Source organism: Elephantulus edwardii, unplaced genomic scaffold (genome assembly GCF_000299155.1).
Source record: "Elephantulus edwardii isolate Elephantulus edwardi_28Jun2011 unplaced genomic scaffold, EleEdw1.0 scaffold00003, whole genome shotgun sequence".
In the NCBI taxonomy this organism is placed as follows: Eukaryota; Metazoa; Chordata; class Mammalia; order Macroscelidea; family Macroscelididae; genus Elephantulus; species Elephantulus edwardii.
In genome coordinates, this window is record NW_006399753.1 from 11,517,776 (window position 1) to 11,543,387 (window position 25,612).

General features: G+C 42.3%; 1 protein-coding gene across 1 annotated transcript; it reads right to left on the reverse strand.

Moving 5' to 3' along the window:
• Positions 1–453: 453 nt before the first annotated feature.
• Positions 454–12,931, reverse strand: LOC102864502 (gasdermin-C-like). Its single transcript, XM_006879458.1, has 8 exons — positions 12,802–12,931; positions 11,652–11,841; positions 9,773–9,893; positions 7,871–7,982; positions 2,738–2,877; positions 2,324–2,450; positions 1,690–1,763; positions 454–693 (listed from the first exon to the last, which is right to left on the reverse strand). The coding sequence occupies exons 1-8, from the start codon at positions 12,929–12,931 to the stop codon at positions 454–456; spliced, it is 1,134 nt and encodes a 377-aa protein (XP_006879520.1).
• Positions 12,932–25,612: the final 12,681 nt, after the last annotated feature.

Sequence of the window (25,612 nt, forward strand, 5' to 3'; positions counted from 1 at the left end):
TATTTCAATAAAATAAAGTACTATTATGTACCCTGCACCCAGATTTTCCAATTATTATCATTTTACCACATTTGTTTGATCATATATCTGTCCATCTAACCACTTTATATTTTTGATACATTCCAAAATTACTTATAAAATATCACTACATAACACAAACAAGTAAGAAGGCTACTCACTGGAAGTAATGATTCCTTTACATTGTTTTGAATTAAAATCCATGTACAGTGAAATGCTTAATTCATTAACACAATTTTATGACTTTTGTGATTGTATAAAGTTTTAACAAGATACTATTTTCTTCATTCTAGAAATCTCTCTCTAATCCCTTCTCTGTTCATCTGAAAAAGTGGATAGATAAGGCCCTGTGTCTGCGAGCCCGCGAGAACACCCATAGCAGAGGCCTCTGGGGCAGGGGCAGTCCCCAGGCACTTACTGCTTGCTTAGGCAAGCCTAGGGGTCAGCCAGTTGCTGCAGCAATGAGATGGCCCCATAGAGGACAGAGAGCGGCCCCTTGACTTCTGCGTCCCACACGGACGCAGGGCTGTCTGGCTCCATGGGCAGGCCACACTCCTGCAGCAGGCCATAGGTTATGTCCACGCCCTCATCCCCGAGTGGAGTGAGAAGGTCAGGAGGGAGCGTAAAGGGACTGCTCTGAGTGTACATGAAGTGTGGCTCCAGGATGCTCCTCACCTGGAAGAAACAGATGCACAGGTTGGCCACTGAGTCAGGTAGCAAGAGCCAAGGGCTGAGGAGGGTAGCTGCTCGGGCAAGAGCTTTGGCGTTAATGGGGGCAGAAGCCACATGCATCCTGATCAGTGTGACCGTAATGTATTGGAAATCATTTCCTCTTGGTTCTTGGTTATGAAGTTGCCATAATATGATTTGCTTTGCAGAATAGTTGTTTGAAGTTGTATGTGTACACATATATCTAGACACTCTGGTGGCCTAATTACTGCTAACACATAGGCACGCAGTTCAAATCTATCATCTTTCTATGGCAGAAACATGGACATTCTCCTCCCACGTGATTAACTGCCCCTTAAAGCCTGCTATGAGGTCAGCTATGAGCTGGTTCTGACTTGTCAGTGCATAATAGCAACAAACAGGTCCTTGGAGAGGGACATCATGCCTGGGAGGGTGGAGGGACAGTGCAGGAGGGGAAGACCCTCTATGAGGTGGATTGATTCAGTGACTGGGGTAATCAGAATGGGTGTGTCATAGGCAATGCGATTGGCACAGGACAGAGCCAATCTGTGCATAGGGTCGCTATGAGTCGCAAACGACTTGACGGCACATAACAACAACAACAACAACAATAATTTCTATCTGCCTTTATATGGAGAGAAAAAGAATTGGTGGTAATTCTTCTTTAGAAATAGAATGGGGACTATAGTATGAAAGCAGTTGTAGCATTGTGATTCCTTAAACTCCAAGGGACTTGTATTCCCATGTGAATGGAGAACTCTGGAGCCCACTGCAGGATTCCAGGGGACATGAGCACCTGTTGAGGCTGACACTGACACCCTCTGCCTGTTCTCCCAAGGAAGGCTGCATTTCAGGGTTTCCCAGTACCACCCAGGGTCCCAGGTGGCCTCCCGATGGGACCTGTTGCTCTCTCTTCTCAGAACAGTCCTTCCTGTTCTCTCACCCTCTTTCCTGTACTATGAGCTACCAGAAGTTTCTTACCAGCTCTCTCTGTTGGACCAAGATCCTCATCTTTATGGAAGTGGCCAGTAGATCACGTTGAGTGTTACTCAGTGCTGTAGGTGGGAGACAAGTGGGGAAAAGTCAATAAATAGCCCAGCTTTCCCCCTCCCCATGCTTAGCTAATAGAACACGAGTCTTGGCAGAAGCAGCAATAAAGGATTGCAGAAGAGAACAGGGTTCAAGGACATCTTTCTCCTGCAGAATGACAGTTGGCTTCAAAAGCTGACAATTAGCAACCAACCCCTTCTTATATATAACTCTCAGGGCGGAGGGCAGCCGTGAGAGGTCTTCTTTCTGCTCTTGCCAATCTCCAGGATGTTAAATGCTGTGGTCTAGACACAGCTGCAAAGCTGAAGGCTGAAATCATTTACATCGGATGATGTGCTCAATGGACAGATAGCCCAATCACTTTGTAGCTCTCAAGTTCATCTGTGTCACATTGCTAGTTTGTCACACTGAGCCTTCCTGATCTTGGTGATGTGGGTGATGGGAGACAAAGGATCATGGTATTTGAAAGGCTTCCAAGAAGCAGCCTCTAATGCATCCTTTTCCAAGGACCTGACGAACAAGCTAGCCTCCTGATCCCTCATTTCCCACCCTAGATCACTTTTACCCATTAGGACGTCAAGAACGCAAATGATGTGGTACTCGGAGGGTGTTGATAAGTCTCTTGCATGCTTTCGCAGTTCATTTAAGATAATGCTACCGGGACCATCCAAGTCAGCCGAGGGGTTTTCCAGCTATAAGAGATAGGTATTAGTGGTAACAGTAAAATGAATACAATTCTTATATAATTTTACCTTTTGTGTCTGTAGCAGGTGAGCCAATGTGTGGAAGCCTTTGAGGTCTCTGCTCTCTGGCCCTGGTTCTTGGGTCTAGACCAGAGCTGCTGATTTCGAAACTCTGTGTTCATTTACGGGCTGTCTTCCCATTCCTCCCTCCCCTTCCCCGAAGCTTGGCATTCACCTTGGTCTGCCCCCTTATACCATTTCCAAGCTCTGGTCCACCATAGAATTGACTTCCTCACCATGTCTATCAGGTTCTGCAAAGCTCCTCTGTCCCCAAGCATTGCTAGAATATTCTGGAATAAGGTATCCTGTAGATTCTTTGGGTATGTGGCCAAGGCTTCCATTTCATTAGAAATCTTCTCTTGTAGATACTGGAAATCTGCCATCAGGCATGAACACCAACCAGAAAAAGGGACAAACATCATTAGGATGGTAGACCCATACCCATAGAGATAAGCTGGGCTTCTATCTACCAGCCTTTGACAGAAACTTGTCTGTGAATGCCAAGCTTGCACTCTCTGGTAGAGATGCAATGCAAGAGTGGAAAGAGGGATAATTTAGCTTATCTGCATGAGGGAGTAGAATATGGTTAGCTAAGCTGGATATTTTGAAAAGGGAACATTGGAATTGGTGGGGAAATCCAAGTACTCTTTTATGGAAAATAGAAAAAGTAGCAGATTTTTGACTCGAACTCTAGGGTGACATTTTTAGGTCCTCTGGGTTCAGTTTTCATATCTGTTTTAGGAAATGTCCCATAGTGTGAGAACTCCATGTGATCACATATGTAATATGTTTGGGATAGTGCCTGATATAACACAAGCTATGACTATCATCACATAATTGTTATAATAATATAATAATTGTCATAAATGTCTTTGTGAGGATGGAAACCATGGCAATGGAAGTTAGTGATGGCCACACAACAGAAGTGATAGGATTGTTTTCATTGAATTATACAACTGAACATTTTTGACTATTGTATCACTTGTGTTTTAAAATAATAATACATTTGTTGGTGGCTAGATGCTGGGGGTTCTTCTCCCAGAAGATTTCAAGTGACCACAGGTGATCTGCTGAAAGACCACCACTAGATCTCACTAGAGTGGTACTCTCAAAGATTGGGGTCTTTGAGTTGGTTTTGTTCTTTGTTCCTAGCACCATGAAATAGTGTGTCTTGTGAAATGTCTCAATATGAGCTTGCCGCATGCATGCGATAAGGAATGAATAGGTGTAGAAGAGACAAATTTGGAAGTAGAACTCTACTTGGTGAGGTTCATGGAAACTTCCAATCGGAACACCAGCATTGTAGCTTCCTACAGAGGCAGCCCCAATGCCGGCTTCATAAGTACTCACCTTGAGAAAAGGCTTCCTCTGTGAATCCTAGAAAAAGCATAGCAGGTGATTTTTCTCCATTCTTTGTCCTCCCAAGTTTACCTTTGGTGTGTTCTGCCTTCCCATAACCTCTATTTTGTTTAATTTCTTTCTGCTCCCACCCATCTCACTAAACTGTCCTAGATTCTGTTCATTGCACTCCATCTCTTCCCTTTCCTCCCTCCCCTCCAGCTCTTTAGCCTTCTTGGCCCCTTTTAGTTCACAGGAAGCCAGATGGAAGGCCACAGGGCAGAGGTGGCACAAGCAGGGGACACGGTCCACACTTTGCCTTGAGCAATAAGACATTAACTCACTGGGTGAGTGTCTTCTGTGTAGGATAGAAAGAGAAGTTCAGTTCCCTTCTGCTCAAGAACTAATCTCAGAAGATACTCTGTGTTACCATTCGTCCAGCTTCTATTTATCCTGACCCTCTTCTGTCTATTGTCCCCACCATTTACAGAGGAGTCCAGAGCCCAAGACCTTACTTATTAGTAGCAAACACAATCACGTGGGATTTTGGTTGTGATGTGCTATGCAAAGTGGTGTGATAGAGAGAGCAGATCCCGTTTTCTTGGGTCCCCAAAACACCACTTACCTGACCTAAAGTAAATGTCCGTATCTGGAAAGAGAGGCACAGGTGCTCATTTATCTTGTGAACGTTACTCCCCCCACTCCCCATCTCCCTTTACCACTCTTTTCTGTCCTCCTTGCATACTTGATGCCTCGTTACCCCTCCTTTTCTTGCCTCTCACCTCCAATCCTCGAAGTGATTTCTGCAAATGCAAAACAGAGAATCTAGGTATCTCTGATAGAGATGAGGCCCCAGGTAGTCTTTCCACCTGGTTCCCAAGGTTGTAGGGAGAACGTTTGTTTTCCATGCGGCTGTAGGGTTTGTGGCTGGGCTAAAGGAAGGGACCTTAAAGGTGGCTGAGGAACCTGGCTGGGAAGGATTCTGGGTAAAGCTGTTGGGACAGCTCCCAAAGTGGAACATTGTGAACGGGTCAGGGTTCAGTTGGGTCTTAAGTCTCACCAGAGAATCTGCCAGTGCTGAAACTCACCATCTTGAAAAGTTTTCTGTTTACCCTCATCATCTGAGCTGTGAAGAATGTCTGGATAGAGACGAACAGATGAGGAATGGAAGGTTAGTCCTAGGGGAGCCTTTAAAAGTCTTGTGTTTTTAGCCTCCAGGAGCTTTCTCCTCCATGTCAGTGTGTAGTGACTTTCTCAGTATATCCTGGGGACCCTCAGTGGGAGGTACCACTGCATTACTTAAACTCCCCTTCCTTGTCTTCTTCACTCCATCTTTTGAATCACACTCTTGGGGAGGACCTAAGAACCTGTGTAGGACTCTATTCCTGTTGCCCTTTAATTTATGCCCTGCCTTACCTGTGCCCAATCCTGCCATATTCTTGGGTGATTAAAATAGCATGTAGAAAGATTTTTGTCTGACATTACCACAATTTAAATGTTTGACAAAAAGAAGAGTCAGTGAAAGAAACGGAAAAGGAGACCTCCTGGAGTATGGAGTCCTGATACTCAGGGAGATGGGGGCTCCCCGGGGACTAGTAGGTATGTGTTCATTGGTGACTTATTCTGAATACATTCCCTGGAGGACAGACTACATACAGTAGGTTGAGACATGGATGCAGGTGAGGAATTGAGGACCTAGAGACTAGATGTTGTTATTGTTAAGCCTGTCAAGTTGAGTACGACTCATAATGAGTGACCCTATGAACAACAAACCTGAACCCTGTTGTAAACTGTACCATCCTCATAATCTCTGACACACCCGAGTCCATTTCTGTAGTCATGGTTTTGATCTATCTCATTGGAGGTCTGTCTGTCTTTCATTAGCCCTCCACCTTTCCAAGAAGCAGCCTATCCTAGAAACATGTCCAGAGCTTGAGAGACAAAACTTTACCATCTCTGTCTCCAAGGGCACTCTGACTGCATTTTTTCAGACACATCTGTTTGTTCTTTTGACAGTGCACGGGATATTCTGCACTCTTCTACAGCACCACAACTCACAGACATCAATCCTTCTGTTATCCATATTCATCATCAATTCTCTGATGATAACAAGTTATTGAAAAGGCTATGATCTGAATCAGGCACACCTTAGTCTTCAAACTGACATCGATGCTCTTAAGTTATTTTGGAGAGGTCACCAGCTGTGGATTTGCCCAATGCAATACATCTGATCTCTTCACTGCTGGTACCAAGGTGTTTATTGTTGATCTGAGCATGACAAAATAATTGAGCTTTTTGGTTGCATTTCTGAGTTGCAAGCAGATCTGTTCATTCTTTTGTGGCTGTTGTTAGATGCCATCAAGTTGACTCCGACTCCTAGCAACTCTATGAACAGCAAATCTGAGCCCTACTCTGCACTATCCTTGCCATCTCTGCTGTGCTCAGCCTGTCTTTCAGTCCCTACGTCATCTGTGTTGGTGGAGGTATTGCTTTCTTGATCTGAGCCTCCACCTCTCACAACATGATGTACTTTTCTGAGGACTGGCTTCTCTTCCACTGCATGCTGAAAGTATGTGAGATGTTAGGTGAAGTCTCAGCCTCCTTCCCTCTAAGGAGCACACTGTTGGTACATCTCCCTAGACAGATTTGTTTGTTCTTTTCAGTGGAATATCCAGTTGTCAAGTGCTGTCAAGTTGTCTGTGACTCAGAGCGACCTTATTCACAACAGCTCTGAACTCTGCTTTATGTTGAACTAATCTCATTGTCTCCAACACACCTACCCCTATTACCCCAGTAACTGTATCTATCCCTCTCATCAAAGGTCTTCCTTTCCGGAATTGTTCTTCCACCCTTCCAAGCATGATTTCTTTCTCTAAGTACTGGCCCCTCTGGCAAAAAGTTCAAAGAATGTGAAACAAAGATTCACACTCCTTGCCTCCAAAGGGCAGCTTGGATTCCCCTCTCCATGACAGACCTGTTTGTTTTCTTGGTGGTCCATGGTATGTTCAATATTCTTCTCCAACACCACAACTCAAAGGCATCTGTTCTTCTTCTATCATCTTTAGTCATTGTCCAGCTCTCATATGCATAGCAAGTAATTGTGAAGACTATGGCTTAGATCAGGCACACCTTAGTCTCTAGGCTGACATCGTAGCTCTTTAGTATTCTGGAGAGGTCCCTGACCTGCCGATTTTCCCATTGTAATTCATCTTTTGATTTCCTGACTGTTGGTGCCAAGAGTGTTATTATGGAACCAAGCACCAACCACAAGTCAAAGCCATTGATTCTTCATCTGTTATCCTTATTCATTGTCCAGCTCTCAGATGCAGAGCAAGTGATTGGAAAGACCATGATTTGAATCATGTGCACCTTTAATCTGACATCATTATTCTTCAGGACTTTGGAGAAGTCCTTTACAGCAGTTACAGAAATTAAAGACTCTTAGAACAAATCCTGTTCTAGTGAGAAACCATTTTTTTAGGTGTTTAGGGACTGGCCCATTTCTACCCATTCTCTCTGAAGAGAGAATGTCTGTTGGAGGATTGGGCATTTTGATATGAGGAAGGGAGGAAGAGATGGAGACAAAAGTCTGCATTTAGTTGTTTGGGAATGTTGCAGCTTTGTGATTGTGCTGACCAGTACCTTACAGGGCTGTCGAGTAGGGTTATTGGTGATCAGAGGAGGCTCATGTGGCTCCCTGAGGACAGCTGCTGAGAGCGATGACCTTGAATCTGTCGTGATGGTTGGGACCTTGCTCATGGCGAAGGATACTCCAAATTTGACACTCCTCTCTTTCCATCTAAGCAAGTTGCTTCTCTCCCCTGTCCCCCCCCCACCCCCCAATAAGTAACTCGTTGGCTAAGACGTACCTTGAAGGTGATTTGGTTGGGTGGTGAGTTACGTGTATGCCCTGGCACATCTTACCCCTTCAGCAGGAAAATAGCAGATCACACATTGATCTTTCTCTTCTTACTTATCTTCTCATGAAATAGACTCCCTCTCCCCACCCACTGCCTCCTGCCTCTGCTCACCCCAGCCTTTCGCCGAGAGAACCAGCTGCTTCCTCCTATAGGCCATCACTGTGCCCTTTGGTAGGGTCAGCTTCGTGCTGGTGAACTTGAGACACTTTGCCGTGGCATTACCCTGTAGAGATAAACCAGGCTCAGAAGTTTGTAGCTCTCTGCCTCATGGCACCATTTAAAAAGTGGTTTATTTCTAATCAAAGTAATGTGATTCTCTCTCTCTCTATATATCTATATATCTATATCTATATCTATATCTATATCTATATCTATATCTATATCTATATCTATATCTCAACAACAACATAGAGAGAGTTCAGTTGGCCTAGTGGACAGAAAGTGATGCTACCAAGCCAAAGGTGGGTGACTTTAATCTGAGGCCCCTAGGCCTGGTTTTGTTTTTGGTCAAACCTTCTTCTAAGTGGCATAGCACTGGTCTATCCATTTGCTATACAGAGGTAACTCATGGTTGCTGTGAAGCTGAATACTGTGACACTGATGTGTCAAACGCAATAATGGTTACCCATGGTGGACAGTGTTTGGTGGAGCTCCTCTAATAAAACAAGCTTGGAAGGAGAGGCATCCACTTCCAAAATTGCTTGTCTCCAGAAACCCTATGAACCTGGAGAAAGGATGAAAGTTATACAAATGTTCCGGTCTTTCATTCTTAGGGTCTCTGAGTCACCTATGACTCGACAGCACTTAACAACAACAACACATAAAAATATATATCTTGGAAACTTTATGGATGAATTCTACTCTGTCTATAAAATTCAGTGTGATCATTTGGAAACTCCATAGCTGACCCTTCACTGGGTTTCCAAGACTGTGAATTACAGGGAGGAGATGATCTTTCTCACTCAAAGCAGCTGGTGTTTTTAAACCGTAAATGAGGTGAGGTTTTGGGTTAGCACAACACCCTGTGCACTAGCAGGGCTCCTCCTGGCCCCTAGACTTGCTGTCAGTCACAATTGGTTAGATGGTAGCAGGTTTGCTTTTTAGTTTTTATTCCTTCTTGAGTATTAATGACTATTCTCAGTGGCCTAACCAGGGAGCTCAGGTAGCCTAGTAGTAAGGAGTTGCGCTGGGACCCCAACGGTATGCAGTTTGAATCCCCTGGCTGCTCTGTGGCAGAAGGATGAGCACTCTCCTCCTGAGTAAGTAATTGCCTCTAAAAACCCACTGGAGGGTTGGCTATGGGTTGGTTCTGACTTGACAGTACCCAACAACAACAACAACAACAATCTGGACCACAACACTAAACCCACTGCTGTGGATCAATTAGGGCTTATAGTGACCTTCCACGGGGTTCCTGAAGCTAAAATATTTTTGAGAAAAGACTTTCCAACTTTCTTTGCCCCACCCCAACTTTCTTGTATTGGAACAGTTTGGAGATTTGAACTGATGACCATTAGGTTAGCAGTGTAACACATGACACACTACACCATCAGAGCTCCATTAGGGACCTAGACTGTCAATATGTACTTGTAAATTATTATCTAGGGATTACTGTTTTAACTTTATGAGAGATGGAGTGTTATCTCAGAGACCAGAAGCGTGTCTTCTGGCAACCTATTAAAACTGCCTTCATCATCAGATTCACCAGGATGCCATTATCTATAATTAATATTAAATATCCAGAGTAGATGTTAGATTGATGCAAGTAGTAGAATATACTTTCCAGTCAGTAGACTGGTTTCCTTGGTAGATAAGGTTATATCGACAGATGAGAAATGAGGACTAGTGATTCTCTCCAACCCAATTTTCAGACGGAATTCTTCTCAGTATCCAGTTTCCAGGAAGTGAGAAGGTGGGCTGAGAATGCTCTCTGTGCTTCCATCCCACCGCAGGACAGATCTGTACCTTAGCAAATGGATTCCAAGTGAATGAGAGCTTTCCCTGTCCACGCACATGTCGTATTTCATGCAGAGTGGTTTTCTTGGTCAGTATCAGGATCTCTGTCACCACATACAAGTTTTCTCTTCTTTTGCGACACTGTGTCAGAAAACTGGGCTCTTTTTCCAGTGTTTTTCTAAGGATGTAAGGAGAGAAGAATAGACTCAAATATAGGCAATCTCCTCATGTGTGACTAACTGCCTCTGAAAACCTGCTGGAGGGTCAGCTGTGGGTTGGTTCTGACTCTATGGTCCACAACACCCTCCCCTCCTCCCCCGCCTCCGCCACACACACACACCAGAAAGATGCACCTTCTTTACTATATGAAGAAGAACGCAGGAGGAAGATTCATTAACAACCTGCATCATGCAGATGACACAACCTTGTTTGCTAAAATTGAAGAGAACTTGAAACTCTTGTTGTTGTTGTTATGTGCCGTCGAGTCGCTTGTGACTCATAGCAACCCTATATATGACAACCCAAAACTCTGCTCTGTCCTCTACCAATTGCACTGTCTCCGACACTCCCATCCCGATTACCCAGTCACTTCATCAGTCTACCTCATAGACGGCCTTCCCCTCCTGCACTGTCCCTCCTCCCTCCCAAGCATGACGTCCTTCTCCAAGGATGGGTCTCTCTTTACAACATGTCCAAAGTATGTTAGACGGAGCCTCAGAATCCTTGCCTCCAAGGAAACTCTTGTAGAAGTTTAAAAAACTAACAATCAGTAGAGATTGTATCTCAGTATCAAGAAAACAGAAATCCTCATCACTTGACCAATAAGCAAATACCATGATAAATAGAGAAAAGATTGACGTTGTCCAGCACTTCGTTCTATGTGGGTCCACAATCAATACCCAACATATTATTATTGTTCTGAGCTGTGGAGTCAGAACTGACCCATAGCTGACCCTCCAGTGGGTTTTCAGAGGCAGTTAATCTCATGGGAGGAGATTGCCCATCTTTCTTCCATGGAGCAGCTGGTGTATTTGAACTGTGTGCCTTTGGGATTACAGAGCAGCCTCTTACCATTAGGCCGCCAAAGTACTAGCAGGTATGCAATCAAAAGATGTCCTACTTTGGGAAAATCTGCTGTCAGGAAACTCTCTAAAGTTCTAAAGAGCAAGGAAGTCAATGTGAAGATTACAGTGAGCTGGATCCTACCCAAGTTACTTCCTATGTATGTGAAAGCTGGACAATGAATAAGGATGACGGAAGAAGCCACTGAGGTGTGCTTTTGGAGAAGGGTACTAAATATACCGTGGACTGCTAAAAGAACAAACAATTTGTCTTGGAGGATGTGCACACAGGGTACTCCTTAGAGGCGAGGATGGTGAAACTTTGTCTCACATACTTGGGGTGTGTTGTAAGGTGGGACTAGTCCTTGGAAAAAGACATCATGCTGGCAAAGTTGGAAGGTCAAAGAAAGAGAAAACCCTTAGTAGGATAGATTGACAGAGTGACTGTAAAATTGGGCTCAAGCATATCACAGATTGTGCAGATGGCTAAGCTTAGGGGAAGGTTCAGATCTGTTGTTTGCAGGGTCTCTGTGAGTCACAGCCAACTCAGTGGCAGAATCTAAAAAAAACAAAACCCATTTCCCCCCTCCACTTCTCCCTATTAAAGATCAACTGCTTTAAGATTTTGTTTTGTACCTGTGTTCAGTACAGAACATTGCAATGATTGATATTTACTGTAATAATAAACATATATTAGATAATTAGTGAATATTTGCTGAATAAGTAAGCGGCCGAAAGGGCCCCCAGATGGGAGGCATGCACTGTGCTGTCGTCATCTCTAATCCTAACTTAAGCTGCACCACCCGCTAGAGGTTTCCGAGGAGAGCATCTCCTGGGATTTGGGGCTCCTGGTCCCATCCTTTCTGTGTACTCACCTTTCCTGAAGGTCTTTCCAGACTTGGGGTGGAATTCTAACAAACTGGATGTTCAACGAGGATTGTTGCAATTTAGAAGCGTCTACTGACATGCTCGCGTCGAGCCCGAAGTTCACATCCACATCCATCCCATACCTCCCCTTCAGCAGAGTCAAAATGTTTAACTCGATTTTCTTTGTTGAGTCAATTTCTGGGAAGAGAAAAGTTGACCTTTGGTTTAGCCACAGATGCCTCTGACACAGTGAGGGTGGGAGATAGAACAACGGAAGCTGTGTAGGCCCATTGGTCTCTTATTGATGTAAATGGCTAATGTGGTTGGTTGACAGAACATAGATGGAAGGATTGAATCCTCTCATGAGAAGGGAATGGTGACCTACGTCTACGCGGTTGAGGACCTCACAGAGCACAGTTCTACTCAAGACTCAGGGAACCACTGTGAGTCAGATGGGCCTCTACAGCAACTAGTCACTCAGAATTTTGTAGCAACTTTCCTTCCCGTTTAAACAACCTTACTCGTGAGACAAGTTAATCAACTGCTATTTAATGTCAAGAAGACAAAGGTCAATTAAAGGGGATAATATTTCACTCTAACAAATCACAATTTAAAAAGGAGACTCTACTCCCATGCTGGGAGGGGGGGAAAAAAGAAGACTCTAGGCTATCCATCTTTGCTGACACAGTAGGTACGGCATTTGGCAATACAATGAGGCTGACTGGACTAGAAAATGCCTAGAGGAGACAGGCATAGCATTCTACCCTAGTTCTACCATTTCCTAGGTATACAACATGAAACAAGTTATAGTATTTCCTTCAATTTTGTTCTATGTTAAATTAGGATAATATCACTACTTCAATAGGTTGGTGTAAGTATTATGTTAACTAATGACACTTAGCCCACATACTTATTACATCTTCAGATGATCTCAGTTCCTTCCCTCACTTTTAGGGAAGACACGCTCTGAACTCTGCCTGCCTAGGTCTTTCCGAGGTTCCAGGTTGGCACTCTGCCTTTATCTGCCGTGTGTGCCTTGTATGTCTCTTTGTTACCAGCTGGCAATACCTGGAATGGCAGAACTTGGCTCCAGGATGTCCATGAGAGAGAAATGAGTTAGAATGTCTTGTTCTTTTGGAAACAAGTCATAAAATTTACTCTTTTTCTTCTTTATCAAATTGAAGTGTTGCATTTTGGAGGCATTATCCATGCTCATGATAGGTTTCAGATTTTCTGTGTTCATCTCTTTGAGCAACATATTGACGTAAGTTTCAAAGATGGACGCCATGTTCCTAGGAGTGAACAGGAGGGGAGTGGGTTCAGTTAGGAAGTAGAAGAAAGCAGAGCATCCCTTACAGATACTTGATCCTTTCCTTTGAGGGAGGGAACCTTTCTTAATATGGAGTTGATGATTCTAAGCTTAGAAGACTGACTGCATTATAACTCTCTCAATTTTGTTATTCTGTGAAATGTATTGGTCTTAATAGCTGGAGAAAGAAAGTTTGAGTCCCCACACATCAAACGTAGAAAGAAATATATAATTGTTCATGACTAATAGATAAAATTTATTGAAGGGAACTGGGGTAGCCTAGTGGTAAGGAGCCATGTTACCAAACCAAAGGCAGGCAGTTAGAATCTACCATCCATCTGTTCTTTGGGAGAAATGTGGGAAATCTCCTTCCGTGCAATTCACAACCTTTGAAAATCCACTTGAGGGTCAGCCATGAGTTGGTTCTGTCATGATGGAACCTAACAACAATAAGCACAACCACCACACGCCAAATGAATGCCATCCTGGAAAAAATTCTAGTGATTAATGTATGGTGTGAGTGCTTAAAGTAGTTTAAGAATAAGCTTGGGTCCTTTGCTTTTATAGAAGAGATTATATGGATTATAATATGCTAGACAGAGAAAGTTGGCATAATACTTTGAACAGTTGATGGAGAACTTTATGCCTTTACATATATGATTTTTTTATAGCTATAGATGATTTGGGTTGTTGATTTGGGTGGCCTATGTGTATCAGGGTTGTATCATTTCTCTACCCTATTCAGTTCATATGTTAAGTAAATCACTTGAGAAGCTGGACTATATGAAGAAAAATGTGACATCAAGATCAGAGAAAGAGTCATCAATAACCTGTATTATGCCAACGACGCAACCTTGCTTGCTGAAATTGAGGAGGACTTAAAACATTTGCTTCAGAATATCAGAGTACAGCCTTCAATATTGATTACATCTCAACATCAAGAAAATAAAAATCGTCACCATTGGGTAATATCATGATAGGTAGAGAAGAGACTGAAACTGTCAATGATTTAGTCTTATTTGGATCCACAATAAATAATCTTGCTACCAGCAGTCAAGAAATAAAAAGACTTGTTATTTTGGGAAAATCTGTCTGGGACCTCTCCAATGTCCAAAAGAGGAAGAACAACATTGTAAAGAATAAAGTACACCCAAGAATCATTGGCAACCTACATTATGCAGATGAAACAACCCTGCTTGCTGAAACTGAGGAGGACCTGAAGCACTTACTGCAGAAGGTCAAGGATTGTAGTCTTCAATATAGATTGAAGCTCACCATCAAGAAGACAAAGATTCTCACCACTGGCAGCACCATGAAGGATGGAGATGAGATTGAGGTCGCTAACAGTTATAGCTTGCTCAGCTCCACAATCAATACTCTTGGCACCAGCGGTCAGGAAATTAAAAGACAAATTGCATTAGGTAAATCCACTGTCAGACGTTTCCAGAGTCCTGAGAAGCAATGTTGTCAGCCTAGAAAGTGAGGTGTGCCTAATCTAGTCTATGGTCTTTGCAGTTACTTGCTATGCATCAGAGATCTGGATCATGGCTAAGGACGATATCAGAAGAATTAATGCCTTTGAATTGTGATATTGGAGAAGAGTCTTGAACAAACCATGGACCACCAAGAAAACAAAGAGGTCTGTCTTGGAGAGAGTGAAACCAAGTTTCTCCTTGGAGGTTAGGATTTTGAAACTTTATTTCCTTGGAGAGGAACATCATGCTTGGAAAGGTGGAGAGACAGCACAGGAGAGGAAGTCTCCAAATGAGATGGATTGATATAGTGACTGGGACAATGGGGGTAAGTGAGACTGGCTCAGTCAGTGAGACTGGCTCAGGACAGGGTAGGCTTCAGAGCCATTGTACATAGGGATGCTGTGAGTCACAGGCACCTTGACAGCACGTAACAACTATATGCATCTGAAAGTCAGACAATGAGTAAAGATGACAGAAGAATCATTGGCTTTGGAGTGTGGTGTTGGAGAAGAGTATTGAATATCCCATGAATTACGTAAAGCACAAACAAGTCTGTCTTGGAGTAAGTGCAAACAAGGTGCTCTTTAGAGGCAAAGAAAATGAAAATTCTCATATACCTTGGACATGATGTCAGGAGGGGCAGTCCTTGGAAAGTTATAGTGTTGGATGGGGTGGAGGGTAAGAGAAAGAGAGGAATCCTTCAACAAAATGGAGTGACATCGTGACTGTAACAATGGGTCTGAGCATATCAGAGATTGTGAGAACAGCACAGAATAAGACAAAGGTCAGATCTATTGTTCATAAGGTTACTATGGGTTATTGTAGACCTGATGGCACATAACAAAAACATGGTGTTAGAGAGGATTCCTAATATCTTCTGACTTCTAGATCAGGTGGGTACCTTAGTGATTTACCTTTTAGAAACCCTTTGCTCACCGTAGAAATTGTTATAATCCTAATACTCGACTAATACTGAGGCGCACCTCAGACAACAGAAGCTATTACAGGGAACAATTTAATAGATGAAGCAGCTGAACAATCTCTCCCCAAGATCCTTCTAACCTCTGAAACAGCTAAAGAAATTATTCTGCATTTTCACAATCACTCAGACTATAATAAAAAGCAGGTAGGTAAGAATGTTCTTGATGACATAGATGTTTTGCCCCCATCAGAAGCTCAGAGAATATCTGAAGATCACAGATCCTTTTTGATTGCAGGTACTGAAGATTAGAAGCAATCAGTCTGAGCTTTAATGCCACAACGAGGCTCTAGATGGGACCCCGTGATAGAACCCTTCATTCCCAGATCTCAGTATGTTGCTATGGCCATGATTCTGCAACTGAATTGCAAGAAGGGGATGAGGTAATATAATTAAAAACTTAAAAATTGGTGGGGTAAGTTTGTTAAAACTTCTGAACAAATCACCAGCCATTGCTGGTTTTGTTCTATTACAAGCATAGGAAGTATCTGCAGGAAAAGAAATCTTTGTCTTCAAGATTGTGCTTGAATGACCATTATATTTTGTTTGGCTCCCACCACCAAATGGATATAAATACAGTTTAGTAATGGAATATATATTCTTCCATTGGATGTATTAATTTCCACATAAATTTGCTATTTGGTGGCCAAGAAATTATCAGAGACCACCATAGTAGAGCAAACTGGGGCAAGATTATGGAAACTTATTGATCATAAACACCTTGAGCAAACAAGTTGCTGAGCCTGGTAGCTCAGAACTACAGCCTCAGGGGACATCAAGGTTAACTGGCATAATCTTGACTACAAAGGCACTGTTCATCAGTCTACTTTGGTAAGTAAGTGTCTGACCATCAAGATGGAATGATTGTTCTCTCTCCTTTTGGAGCATAAAAAGAATAAAAACAGGGCTCTGGTGGCCTAGTAGCAAGAAGCTGTGCTGCAATCCCAAAGGCACACAGTTCAAGGCCACCAGCTGCTCCGTGGGAGAGGGGTGGACAATCTCCTCCTATGCGATTAATTGCTCTGAAAACCTGCTGGACAGTCAACAATGGATCGATTCTGACTCTATGGAACACAATAACAAGAACAAGAACAACAACATTAGTTCAAAGGACTGAAGGACTGAGTGAACTTCACTGTCCATAAATAACTTTGAGACCAATAGATGGTATCGGGCTACCACTGCTGAGTACTAGAAGGAAGTTCACAATAGAAAGTCACTCATAGAAAGGGAGAAAAATGTGGAACACATTTAAAAATTATGAAAAAGACCAGGCATGCTCATCTAATAGAGACTGGTTGAGCCCCTCTGACTACAGCCCTTAGGCATCCTTCAGTCCTGGAATGGAAATCACCCTCTGACTTTGACTTCCAGCCAAACAATAGACAGGCCTCTAAGTTGATCAATGACACCAGACCAAATGCAGGGCTCACAGTGATCAGTTGTACAAGGTCAAAAGGGCAATGAATGCCTCAAGGAAACTTAGGAGTTAGGAAAACAGGAAAGTTAATGAGAAAATTTGGCTTCTAGAGCTGCCACAAGTAAGTAGAAAGTGTTAAATGCCCTTCCTTGGGTCAATACCCTTTATTTGTGTAACAGTAACCTGTGAAGGCTGAATTGGTCGGAAAGCTTTGTGGCTATTTGTTACTGTTTCTCCTTCCTAGACTGACAACTGGCTTGAGGTGGCAGTCATGTTTTCTGCTTTGGATTCTGTACCTGGCATGTGAAGGAACTAGGGCACACTTCATACACATCATATTACTTAATAATGTAGATGGCTCAGTGCCTGGCAATCTCTCCAAGTTTAAATATGCTTTTGTTAGGCCTGAGATAAAGGGTTAGGATCCTATCCGGGTCTTTTCTGGACATGGTGTTGTTTTAGTGGCAAAGAGCTATTTTGCCAACTCAAAGGCCAGTGGTTCAAATCCACCAACTGTTCTTGAGAGAAAGGTGAGTCATCTCCTCCTGTGCAATTTGTGTCCCTGGAAAATCTGCTGGGTGGTGAGCTATGAGTGATTTCTGACTTGAGAAGAGTCAGAGTGAATGGGTGAGTTTCTGGGCCTGTATCTTGTTGTGAGCATGAGTGTGGCTTTCTAAACTGCCTGGTACAAATAGGTGCTTTGAAATGTCTCAATTTTCAATGAAACCCTACTTCTGGTAATATTAATCCTAATATTTCTATTGTTTGCTTCAACCACTCTCTTATCCCATTGGACTTTCAAGTCACTTACTGCTGTCCCATCTGCTTTGGCTCTGAAAGAAACAAAACAGTGCTTCAGCACTGAATCTGAATTAATCTGTAAAGTCTTCAGGTAGTCTTCCCCCCTATGATTTTCTTTTTTCTCTCTCTTTTTTTTTCGTTTTCATTTCATAGTTGTGGGGCCTTTTTTCTTTTTAAAAGCCTTCTAGCATCTGAGAAAACCTGTCATAGGAAAATGGCTAAATAAACAGAGGGTTCAGTGAACACACATGTAAAATTATTTGGTGTTTGCATAAAGAGTTTGGAAAGGTCAGTAAACCAAGAGATCGCCACAGCTTTGAACAACAGAAAAAGAGAGAGAAGGAAGGAAAGAAAGAAAAAGACCAACAAACAAAACAAAAATGCCATGGAAACCGGGGTGGAGGGGGGGAGGGAATGAATATAATCTTCATAATTAACATGTTATTTAACTTAAATATCTCATTTTTGTCAACAAAATAACAAAGAGTGCAAAAAATAGGGAGAGATGGCTCATTCAAAGGAATAAAATAAAGTGGCAGAAACTATACTTGAGTGAACCTTTATTTGACACAATCTTACAGTAATTGAAATCTTGCAAATGCTCATGAAAAGCTTGCATGATAAAACGCAGGAAGGTACATTGTTGTACTGTAGGGATCACCTGCTTTGGGGCTGGGAGCACAACTCCTTGATCACTAAGCCAACAGAGGTCCCTGCTTTAATAAGGTATGTATAAAATTTGAGAAACTCTCCACAGATATTAATTTTATACATAAAATATTTACAAAACAGCATGTGGTTTACCTTAAAGCAAGCTTCTACAGATATCAAGGATCAGCAGCATTCAACTTATGTTGTTTATTATAGCGCCGTTACAAACAACTTAGGGTATTTATTATAGTGCCATTTATGCTCTCACTCACTGTTATGGGGTTGGAGCCCCCTCATAGCTGACCCTTCGTCGTGCATGGGGGGAGCTGTCTGATAGCTGACCATTCGTCATGCATGGGGGAGTGTACTCATAGTCAACCCTTTGTCATGCATGAGGGGAACTGATTGATAGCTGACCCTTCATCATGCGTGAGGGGAGTGGACTCACAGCTGACCCTTCGTCACGCATGGGCGGAGACTGCTGATGCATTCAAGCTGCAGAAGCTACGCAATCTTTCGGGTTAGCTCTTCAGCTCTCTATGGGCTGAACCTCCAGAGCCCTCTATAACGCCATTACGTTAGAAATAAGTAATAAAAATATGATTAAAATCCCAATGTTCTATAACTAATGAGAAGAAACTAACTTCTAAGTAACTCACATATCAAATAAGAAATACAGAAATTTAACAAAAATGTGGACTATAGCTAGCTAGTATATGCAGAGAGATAAGTTTATAGGTTTAAATAGTTTTAAAAAGATTTGGAAAACAATTTAGCTAAGTATCCATTCCAAGAAGGTAGAATCAACAGCAGTAAATCAGATAAGAAAATAGACTGAAGGAAATGGTGAAAGTCAGGCTATCAATGAACTGAAGAGAGAATAAAAAATATAGTATGAAGAGCATCAGATATCACAAATATCAAAGCTGCTCTCAGGAAAAGCTGGGTAGAATGGACATACTTCTAACAATATTGATCAATGACAAAAGGGGTGAAGGGAAATGTTAACAACTAAAAAGAGAACTTAACTAGAGGTGGGGGAATGATAAAATGTTTTCAATACTTTGAATACTTTAATGTATTGACCATTAATTAATGAGTGCTTGAATACGGTCATAGTTTTTAAGAGCTCATATAAAAAGGCTTGCTGTGGCCATTCCGGTTCTATATGTTGTGGGCCATGGAAGAGGCCACTGGACAACAGAGTAATGAAAACAAGAAGAGTCTCCCAATTGGATGTGGGCAAGGCCGTGCCTGGGAGCCTTTTGTTATTGCATGAGTGGCATTACTAGGAATTTCCCATTAAGGTCTGTTGGAAGAAATGCTATTTTGCTTTTGGGTCAAATTATGCAAAAAGTCCAATGTTCTCTCTTATTTTCCATACTTATCTCACATATTTCTTTCTCTGACGATAGCAACAACTTTTGTTTTTATCCACACATTCATTAGAACTTACCAGATAGAAGAGGCTTGACAGATGGTAAATGCAGTCAACTAGGGCTTCTGCCAATCTTCAGCTTTCCCGATGCCAGGCAGAGATTGTCTCAGACCTCTCCAGAGACCAGAAAGAAGGGACTCAGTTCTGCTCTCTCCCTGGCAGTGGGTCGCTGACTCAACTTCCCATGCAAAACTATGGAAAGGCAAATACAGGACACTCTTCTTCAGCAGAAGAGCAGGTCTGGAGGTGGGCTTCGGTATGTCTGGAAGAGGTTGCTGACAATCTCTACTAGACCTTCTAGATAGTATGTGGGGACTGACGGGAGCGTTGCCCTTTTATAAGCCCTTTTATTTCCACAATCAAAATGTATAGCAGTTCAGTTTTATTCTTTACCCCTCACTTTTTCATTGTGTTATCAATGTGACCCTTTCTAGGTGTCTGTGGTGACTCGCATCCGTGTCCTTGCCTGTGTGATCACAACACACCTTTCACCAGAACAGTTTTATGTAGAGAAAATCACCACACCTTTCTGCAGAACAATTTATGTGAACAAAATCTCCCTGTGAACTGCGGAGTCCCTTAATTAGCTCATGGGACCGTGGCAGAGTGTGGTGAGTGGCGGAAGGGAACTTTCCATTCTGGAAGCCGAAAGTTTAGTCAAGGTCTCAGCCTCCCTCTTTGATTTCCTCCTTTTTGGCAGTCTCAGGTGTTAGATGTGTCCTCTGGGCATCTCTATGGGAAATGCAAACTCTCTATTTTCCTCCTAATGTGGTATCTTGCTTTTTGATGTCACCCATCGACTTCTCTCATTACAGCCCTTGTACCAGTACCTGTTTCCTTAAAGATAAACAATTCCAAGATTCTGACCTGTGATGCTTATCTTATTTTTTTAAAATTTTATTGTGATGCTTATTTGAGCTACCTTATAGCCCACTGTTGCTGTATTCTAAAAGAGAGAGAGGGCTGCAGAGTCCTCAGTCAGTGGTCATCATTCCTTGGTGTGTGCTTATTCTAAGCAGATTGTAGATGGTAATCTATAATCTATATCCCAGATTATAGGAAAGGATATGATTGCTTTCCAGTGAAATGTGACTCATAAGTTGAATTTACCAGTGGTATGGACAAGGCTGCAAGGCGGTCTATGACCACATTAATAGTCTATCTCAACAGCAATAAATTCTGATATTATTGTTTTACACCCTCAAGTTGATATGGCCCATAGTGACCCAGTGAGCAACAGATTTGAACCTTGCTCTTTTTATCCCTTGCCATCCTCATAAACTCTGATATTCTTTTCTTAAAAAAAAATTATGCTAGTTTACTTACAAAGTTCATGAAGTTCATATACATTGTTTTTTACACCGCATCTTTCCCCTTTCCTTTAACCATCCTTCCCTCCACCCATCAAATTGTGTCACCATGTTATTAAGGCCCCCATCCCCTCCATGGATCCAAGTACTCATTCTACAATAATGGTCTCGTACAGTATTTTTTTTTACAAGACTCTATAAGCAGTGAAATAGTTGGTCATTTGGAATGTCTATGTTCAGCTTTTTGAGGAAACCCCAAACTATCCTTTAGTGTGGTTGAGCGTGGTTGTACCATTTTACATTCCCACCAACAATGTATGAGTTCCTATCTCACCAAATCCTTTCTGACATTTATTGCTTGCTGCCCTGATAAACTTTGCCACGCTACTGGGGTAAGGTGGTACCTCATTGTAGTTTTGATTTTCATCTCTCATATTGCCAATGATTTTGGAGCATTTCTTCAAGTGTCTGTTGGCCATCTGAACGTCCTCCTCTGTGGAAAGTCTTTCCATATCTTTTGCCTATTTTGTAATTGGATTATCAATCATTTTCTTCTGGAGGCCCTGTAGGATTCTGTAAACTTTTGTTATGAGACATTTGTCTGAGATGGTATTGCCAAACGTTTGTTCCCAGTCAGTAGGTTTTCTTTTCACCCTGTTGGAAAAAGTTTTTGATGAACACAGAGATTTAATCTTTAGAAAGCCCCGTTTCATCAATTTTATCCTCTTCTGATTGTGTATTTCTGGCTGTATTTGACAGTCTCTTTATACCATAAAGTAGGCCTTCTAAGCTTGGGTTCATTCTGTGTTTTATGACAGGCACATAGACCAATGGAACAGAATTGAGAACCCAGAAATGGACGCATCTATTTATAGTCAACTGATATTCAACCTATCAATGGGGAAATGACAACCTCTTCAACAAATGATGCTTGGTAAAACAGGACTGCTAACTGCAGAAAGAAGAAACAAGATCCACTTCTCACAGCATACACAATGATCTCTGATATTCTTAAGCCCACTCTTACAATCACTGTGCCAACCTGTTTTGTGGAGGGCCTTCTATTTTGCTCTGTTCCTTCACCTTTCCCAGATGAAAGGTGGAGAGATGGTCTGTAGAACAGCTCTTTTCTGATGAGATTAGTTTCAATGGTGGTTACTTTTGAAAACTTTTGGTATCATTATTTTGTGGAATCCAAAGTCTAATTTTCTGAGGTGTTGGATTTGCTTTCATGAGAGGCACAACCTAGACTTCCCCCCACCCCCATCTTAGTAGCAGTAAGGACAGTTGGAGACCTTTGAAAGGGTCCATCCCACTGTGATGATAGCATACCTTCTCTCAGAACACTGCTGTCAATATGCTTCTCAGACTGTGAAAGAGCAGAGATGTTTGTTAGAAGACTAAAGAATGCCTGATACAAACTATGGTGCTTCCACTTGCTTCATAGGCATGTGAAAATGTGATAATGAATAAAGAAGACTACAGAAGAATTTGAATTTGGTTTTGACAACATGTATTCAATTTCTCATGGACTGTTAAAAATATAAACAAATCAGTCTTGGAGTAAGCGTGATGAGTATGCTTCTTAGAAACAAGATCAGAAATGATGAGAACGGCATAGTATAGGACACAGCTCAGATCCACTGTTCATAGGGTCGCTATGAGGCATATTGACTTGATGGCACATGGCAACAGCAGCTAATCAATACACTCGCATTTCACTGACATGATTTGATTCCAAAGACAAGGTCTTTATGTGGAAAGCTACATCATGTGAATGAAGAATATAGGATGTACATTTTTACACACAACCAATTACATTATTACGATATTGATAAATACATCTGTTCCTAACTGCAAAACCACTGAGACTCTTGACTCAGCCAAGCTGACACATGACATCAGTCCTTACACTGGAATTATTCTTTCTTGCACCAAGGGATTCATTGTTGTTATGAACTGTCAAGTCACCTGTGACTCATAGTGGCCCTATGTACAACAGCCCTAAACCCAGCTCTATCCTGTGCCAAACACACTGTCTCTGATACATCTACACCGATTACCCTAGTCATCAAGGATCTTCCTCTCCTGTGCTGTCCCTTCACCCTACCAAGCATGACGTCCTTCTTCAAGGACCGGTCCCTCCTTGTAATATGTCCAAAGTATGTCAGATGAAGCTTTTGAATCCTTGCTTCCAAGGAGCAGCCTGGATTCACACTCTTCAGGATAAATCTGTTTTCTTAGCAGTCCATGGTACATTCAATACTCTTCTCCAGCACCACAGCTCAAAGGCATCAATTCTCCTTCTATCATCCCTAGTCATTGTCCAGCTCTCTGTTGCACAGCAAGTGATTGTAAAGACCATGGCCTGTATCAGGCACACCTTAGTCTCTAGACTGACATCATTGCTCTTTAATACTCTGGAGAGGTCTCTGACAGCAGACTTTCCCAACACAGTTTGTCTTTTTATTTCCTGGCTGCTGGTACCAAGAATGTTGATTGTGGAATCAAGCAAAATAAAGCTGTTTACCCTCTCAATCTCCTCACCATCCACCACGATGTTGTCAGTCAGTCCAGTTGTCAGAATCTTGATATTGAGCTTTAGTCCATATTGAAGGTTGCGGTCCTTTACCTTCTGCAGCAAGCACTTCAGGTCTTCCTTAGTTTCAGCATGCAGAGTGGTGCCATCTGCATAATGCAGATTGTTGATGAGTCTTCCTCTCCAATCCTGATATCACATTTCTCCTCATAGAGCCCAGCCTCCTGGATAAACTGTTTTGCATATAGATTGAAAAGGTACAGAGATAGGCACATCACTGGCGTACACCCTTCCCAGTTTTGAACCATGCAGTGTTTCCTTGCTCTCTTCTGATGACTGCCTCCTGGTCCAAGTATAGGTTTCACACAAGTATGATCAAATGTTCTGGGATTCTCATTCTTCTCAGAGTCAGCCACAGTTTGTTGTGGTCCACACAGTCAAATACCTTTGCATAGTCAGTGAAACACAGATAGACATTCCTCTGGTACTCTCTGCTTTCAGCCAAGATCCATCTAACATTAGCTACAATACCCCTAGTACCATGGCCTCTTCTAAATGCAGCCTGCACTGCACTTCTGGCAGTTCTCTGTTGATGTGCTGTTCCAGTTGTTTTTGGATAATCTTCAGCAGAATCTTGCTTGCATGTGATATTAATGATATTGTTTGATAATTTCCACACTCTGTTGCATCATCTTTCTTCAGTACTTTGGAGATATCTCTGACAGCAGGCTTTCCCAATGCAATTTATCTTTTAATTTCCTGGCTGGTGGTATCAAGAATGTTGATTTTTGAGCCAACCAAACTGAAACTTCTCCATTCATCATGGTGCTTCCAATTGGCCCAGTGGTTAGAATCTTCGCTTTCTTGATGTTGACCTTCATCATAACACATATTGTTGATGAGTCTACCTCCAATCCTGAGGGCATTCATTACTTTAGGAAAAAAATAGCAATCTTTGTTAAGGTCTGTGGGTTGCAGGTGACTCTACAGCATATAACAAAAACAACAACAACAACAACAACAGCATAGTTATACAGAAGACTAAGATTCTCACCACTGGGCAAATTGGCAGCACCAAGATAGATAGAGAAGAGATTGAGGTTGTTAACAGTTACAGTTTGCTCAGCTCCACAATCAACACTCTTGGCACCAGTAGTCAGAAAATCAAAACATGAATTGCATTAAGTAAATTTGCTGTGAGGGACCTTTCCAGAGTATTGAGAAGCAATAATGTCAGTGTAGAGACTATTGTGTGCCTGATCCAGTTTTTGGTCTTCACAAGTACTTGCTATGCCTCAGAGAGCTGGACAATGACTAAGGACAATAGAAGAAAAATTGAATTGAGCTGGAGAGAGTCTTGAACATACAGTGGACTGCCAAGAAAATGAATAGGTCTGTTTTGGAGAGAAAGAAACCAAGTTTCTTTTTGAAGGCTAGAGTTTTGAGGCTCTGTCTCACATACTTTAGGCAGATGGCCAGGAGTGACTGGTTCTTGGAGAAGGACCTCATGCTTGGAAGGGTGGAGGGACAGCACAGGAAAGGAAGACCTGGACCGATACAGTCTCTAGGGCAAAGGGGGTAGGTGTGTCAGAGTCAGTGAGACTGGTTCAGAACAGGACAGGCTTCAGAACTGCTGTACATAGGGTTGCTAAACACCACCACCACCACACACACACAAACACACGCACAAGCACAGAGTGGCCTAGTGAGAAGTAGCTGTCTTGCAATCCTGAAGGTCACTAGTTTCTCCATGGGAGAAGGATGGGCAATTTCCTCCCGTGTAGTTAACTGTCTCTGAAAACCTGCCCAAGGATCAGCTGTGGGTTGGTTCTGACTCTGTGTTACACAACAACAACAATAACAACAATAACAACAAATATATATATGTTTGGAAGCAGGAGTGGCATCCACTTCCTAAACAACTTCCCTCTGGAAACTCTGTGAACTTTGGTAAGTGTCGATAGTTGTAGAAGGGCTTCGGGCCTTTTGTTCATAGGGTCGCTATAACTCACGCTTAACTCAAAGGCAATCAACAACAAAAACAACA

Bases quoted from the DNA above. Each gene is read 5' to 3' on its own strand.
- LOC102864502 (XM_006879458.1), bottom strand. From the start codon at position 12,931: ATGGCGTCCATCTTTGAAACTTACGTCAATATGTTGCTCAAAGAGATG. The intron at 7,983-9,772 runs GTGCGTGGACAG...TTATCTCTACAG, and splicing joins CTCTGCATGAAATACGACAT to GGTAATGCCACGGCAAAGTG. The intron at 694-1,689 runs GTAAGAAACTTC...TGTTTCTTCCAG, and splicing joins TGGTCCAACAGAGAGAGCTG to GTGAGGAGCATCCTGGAGCC.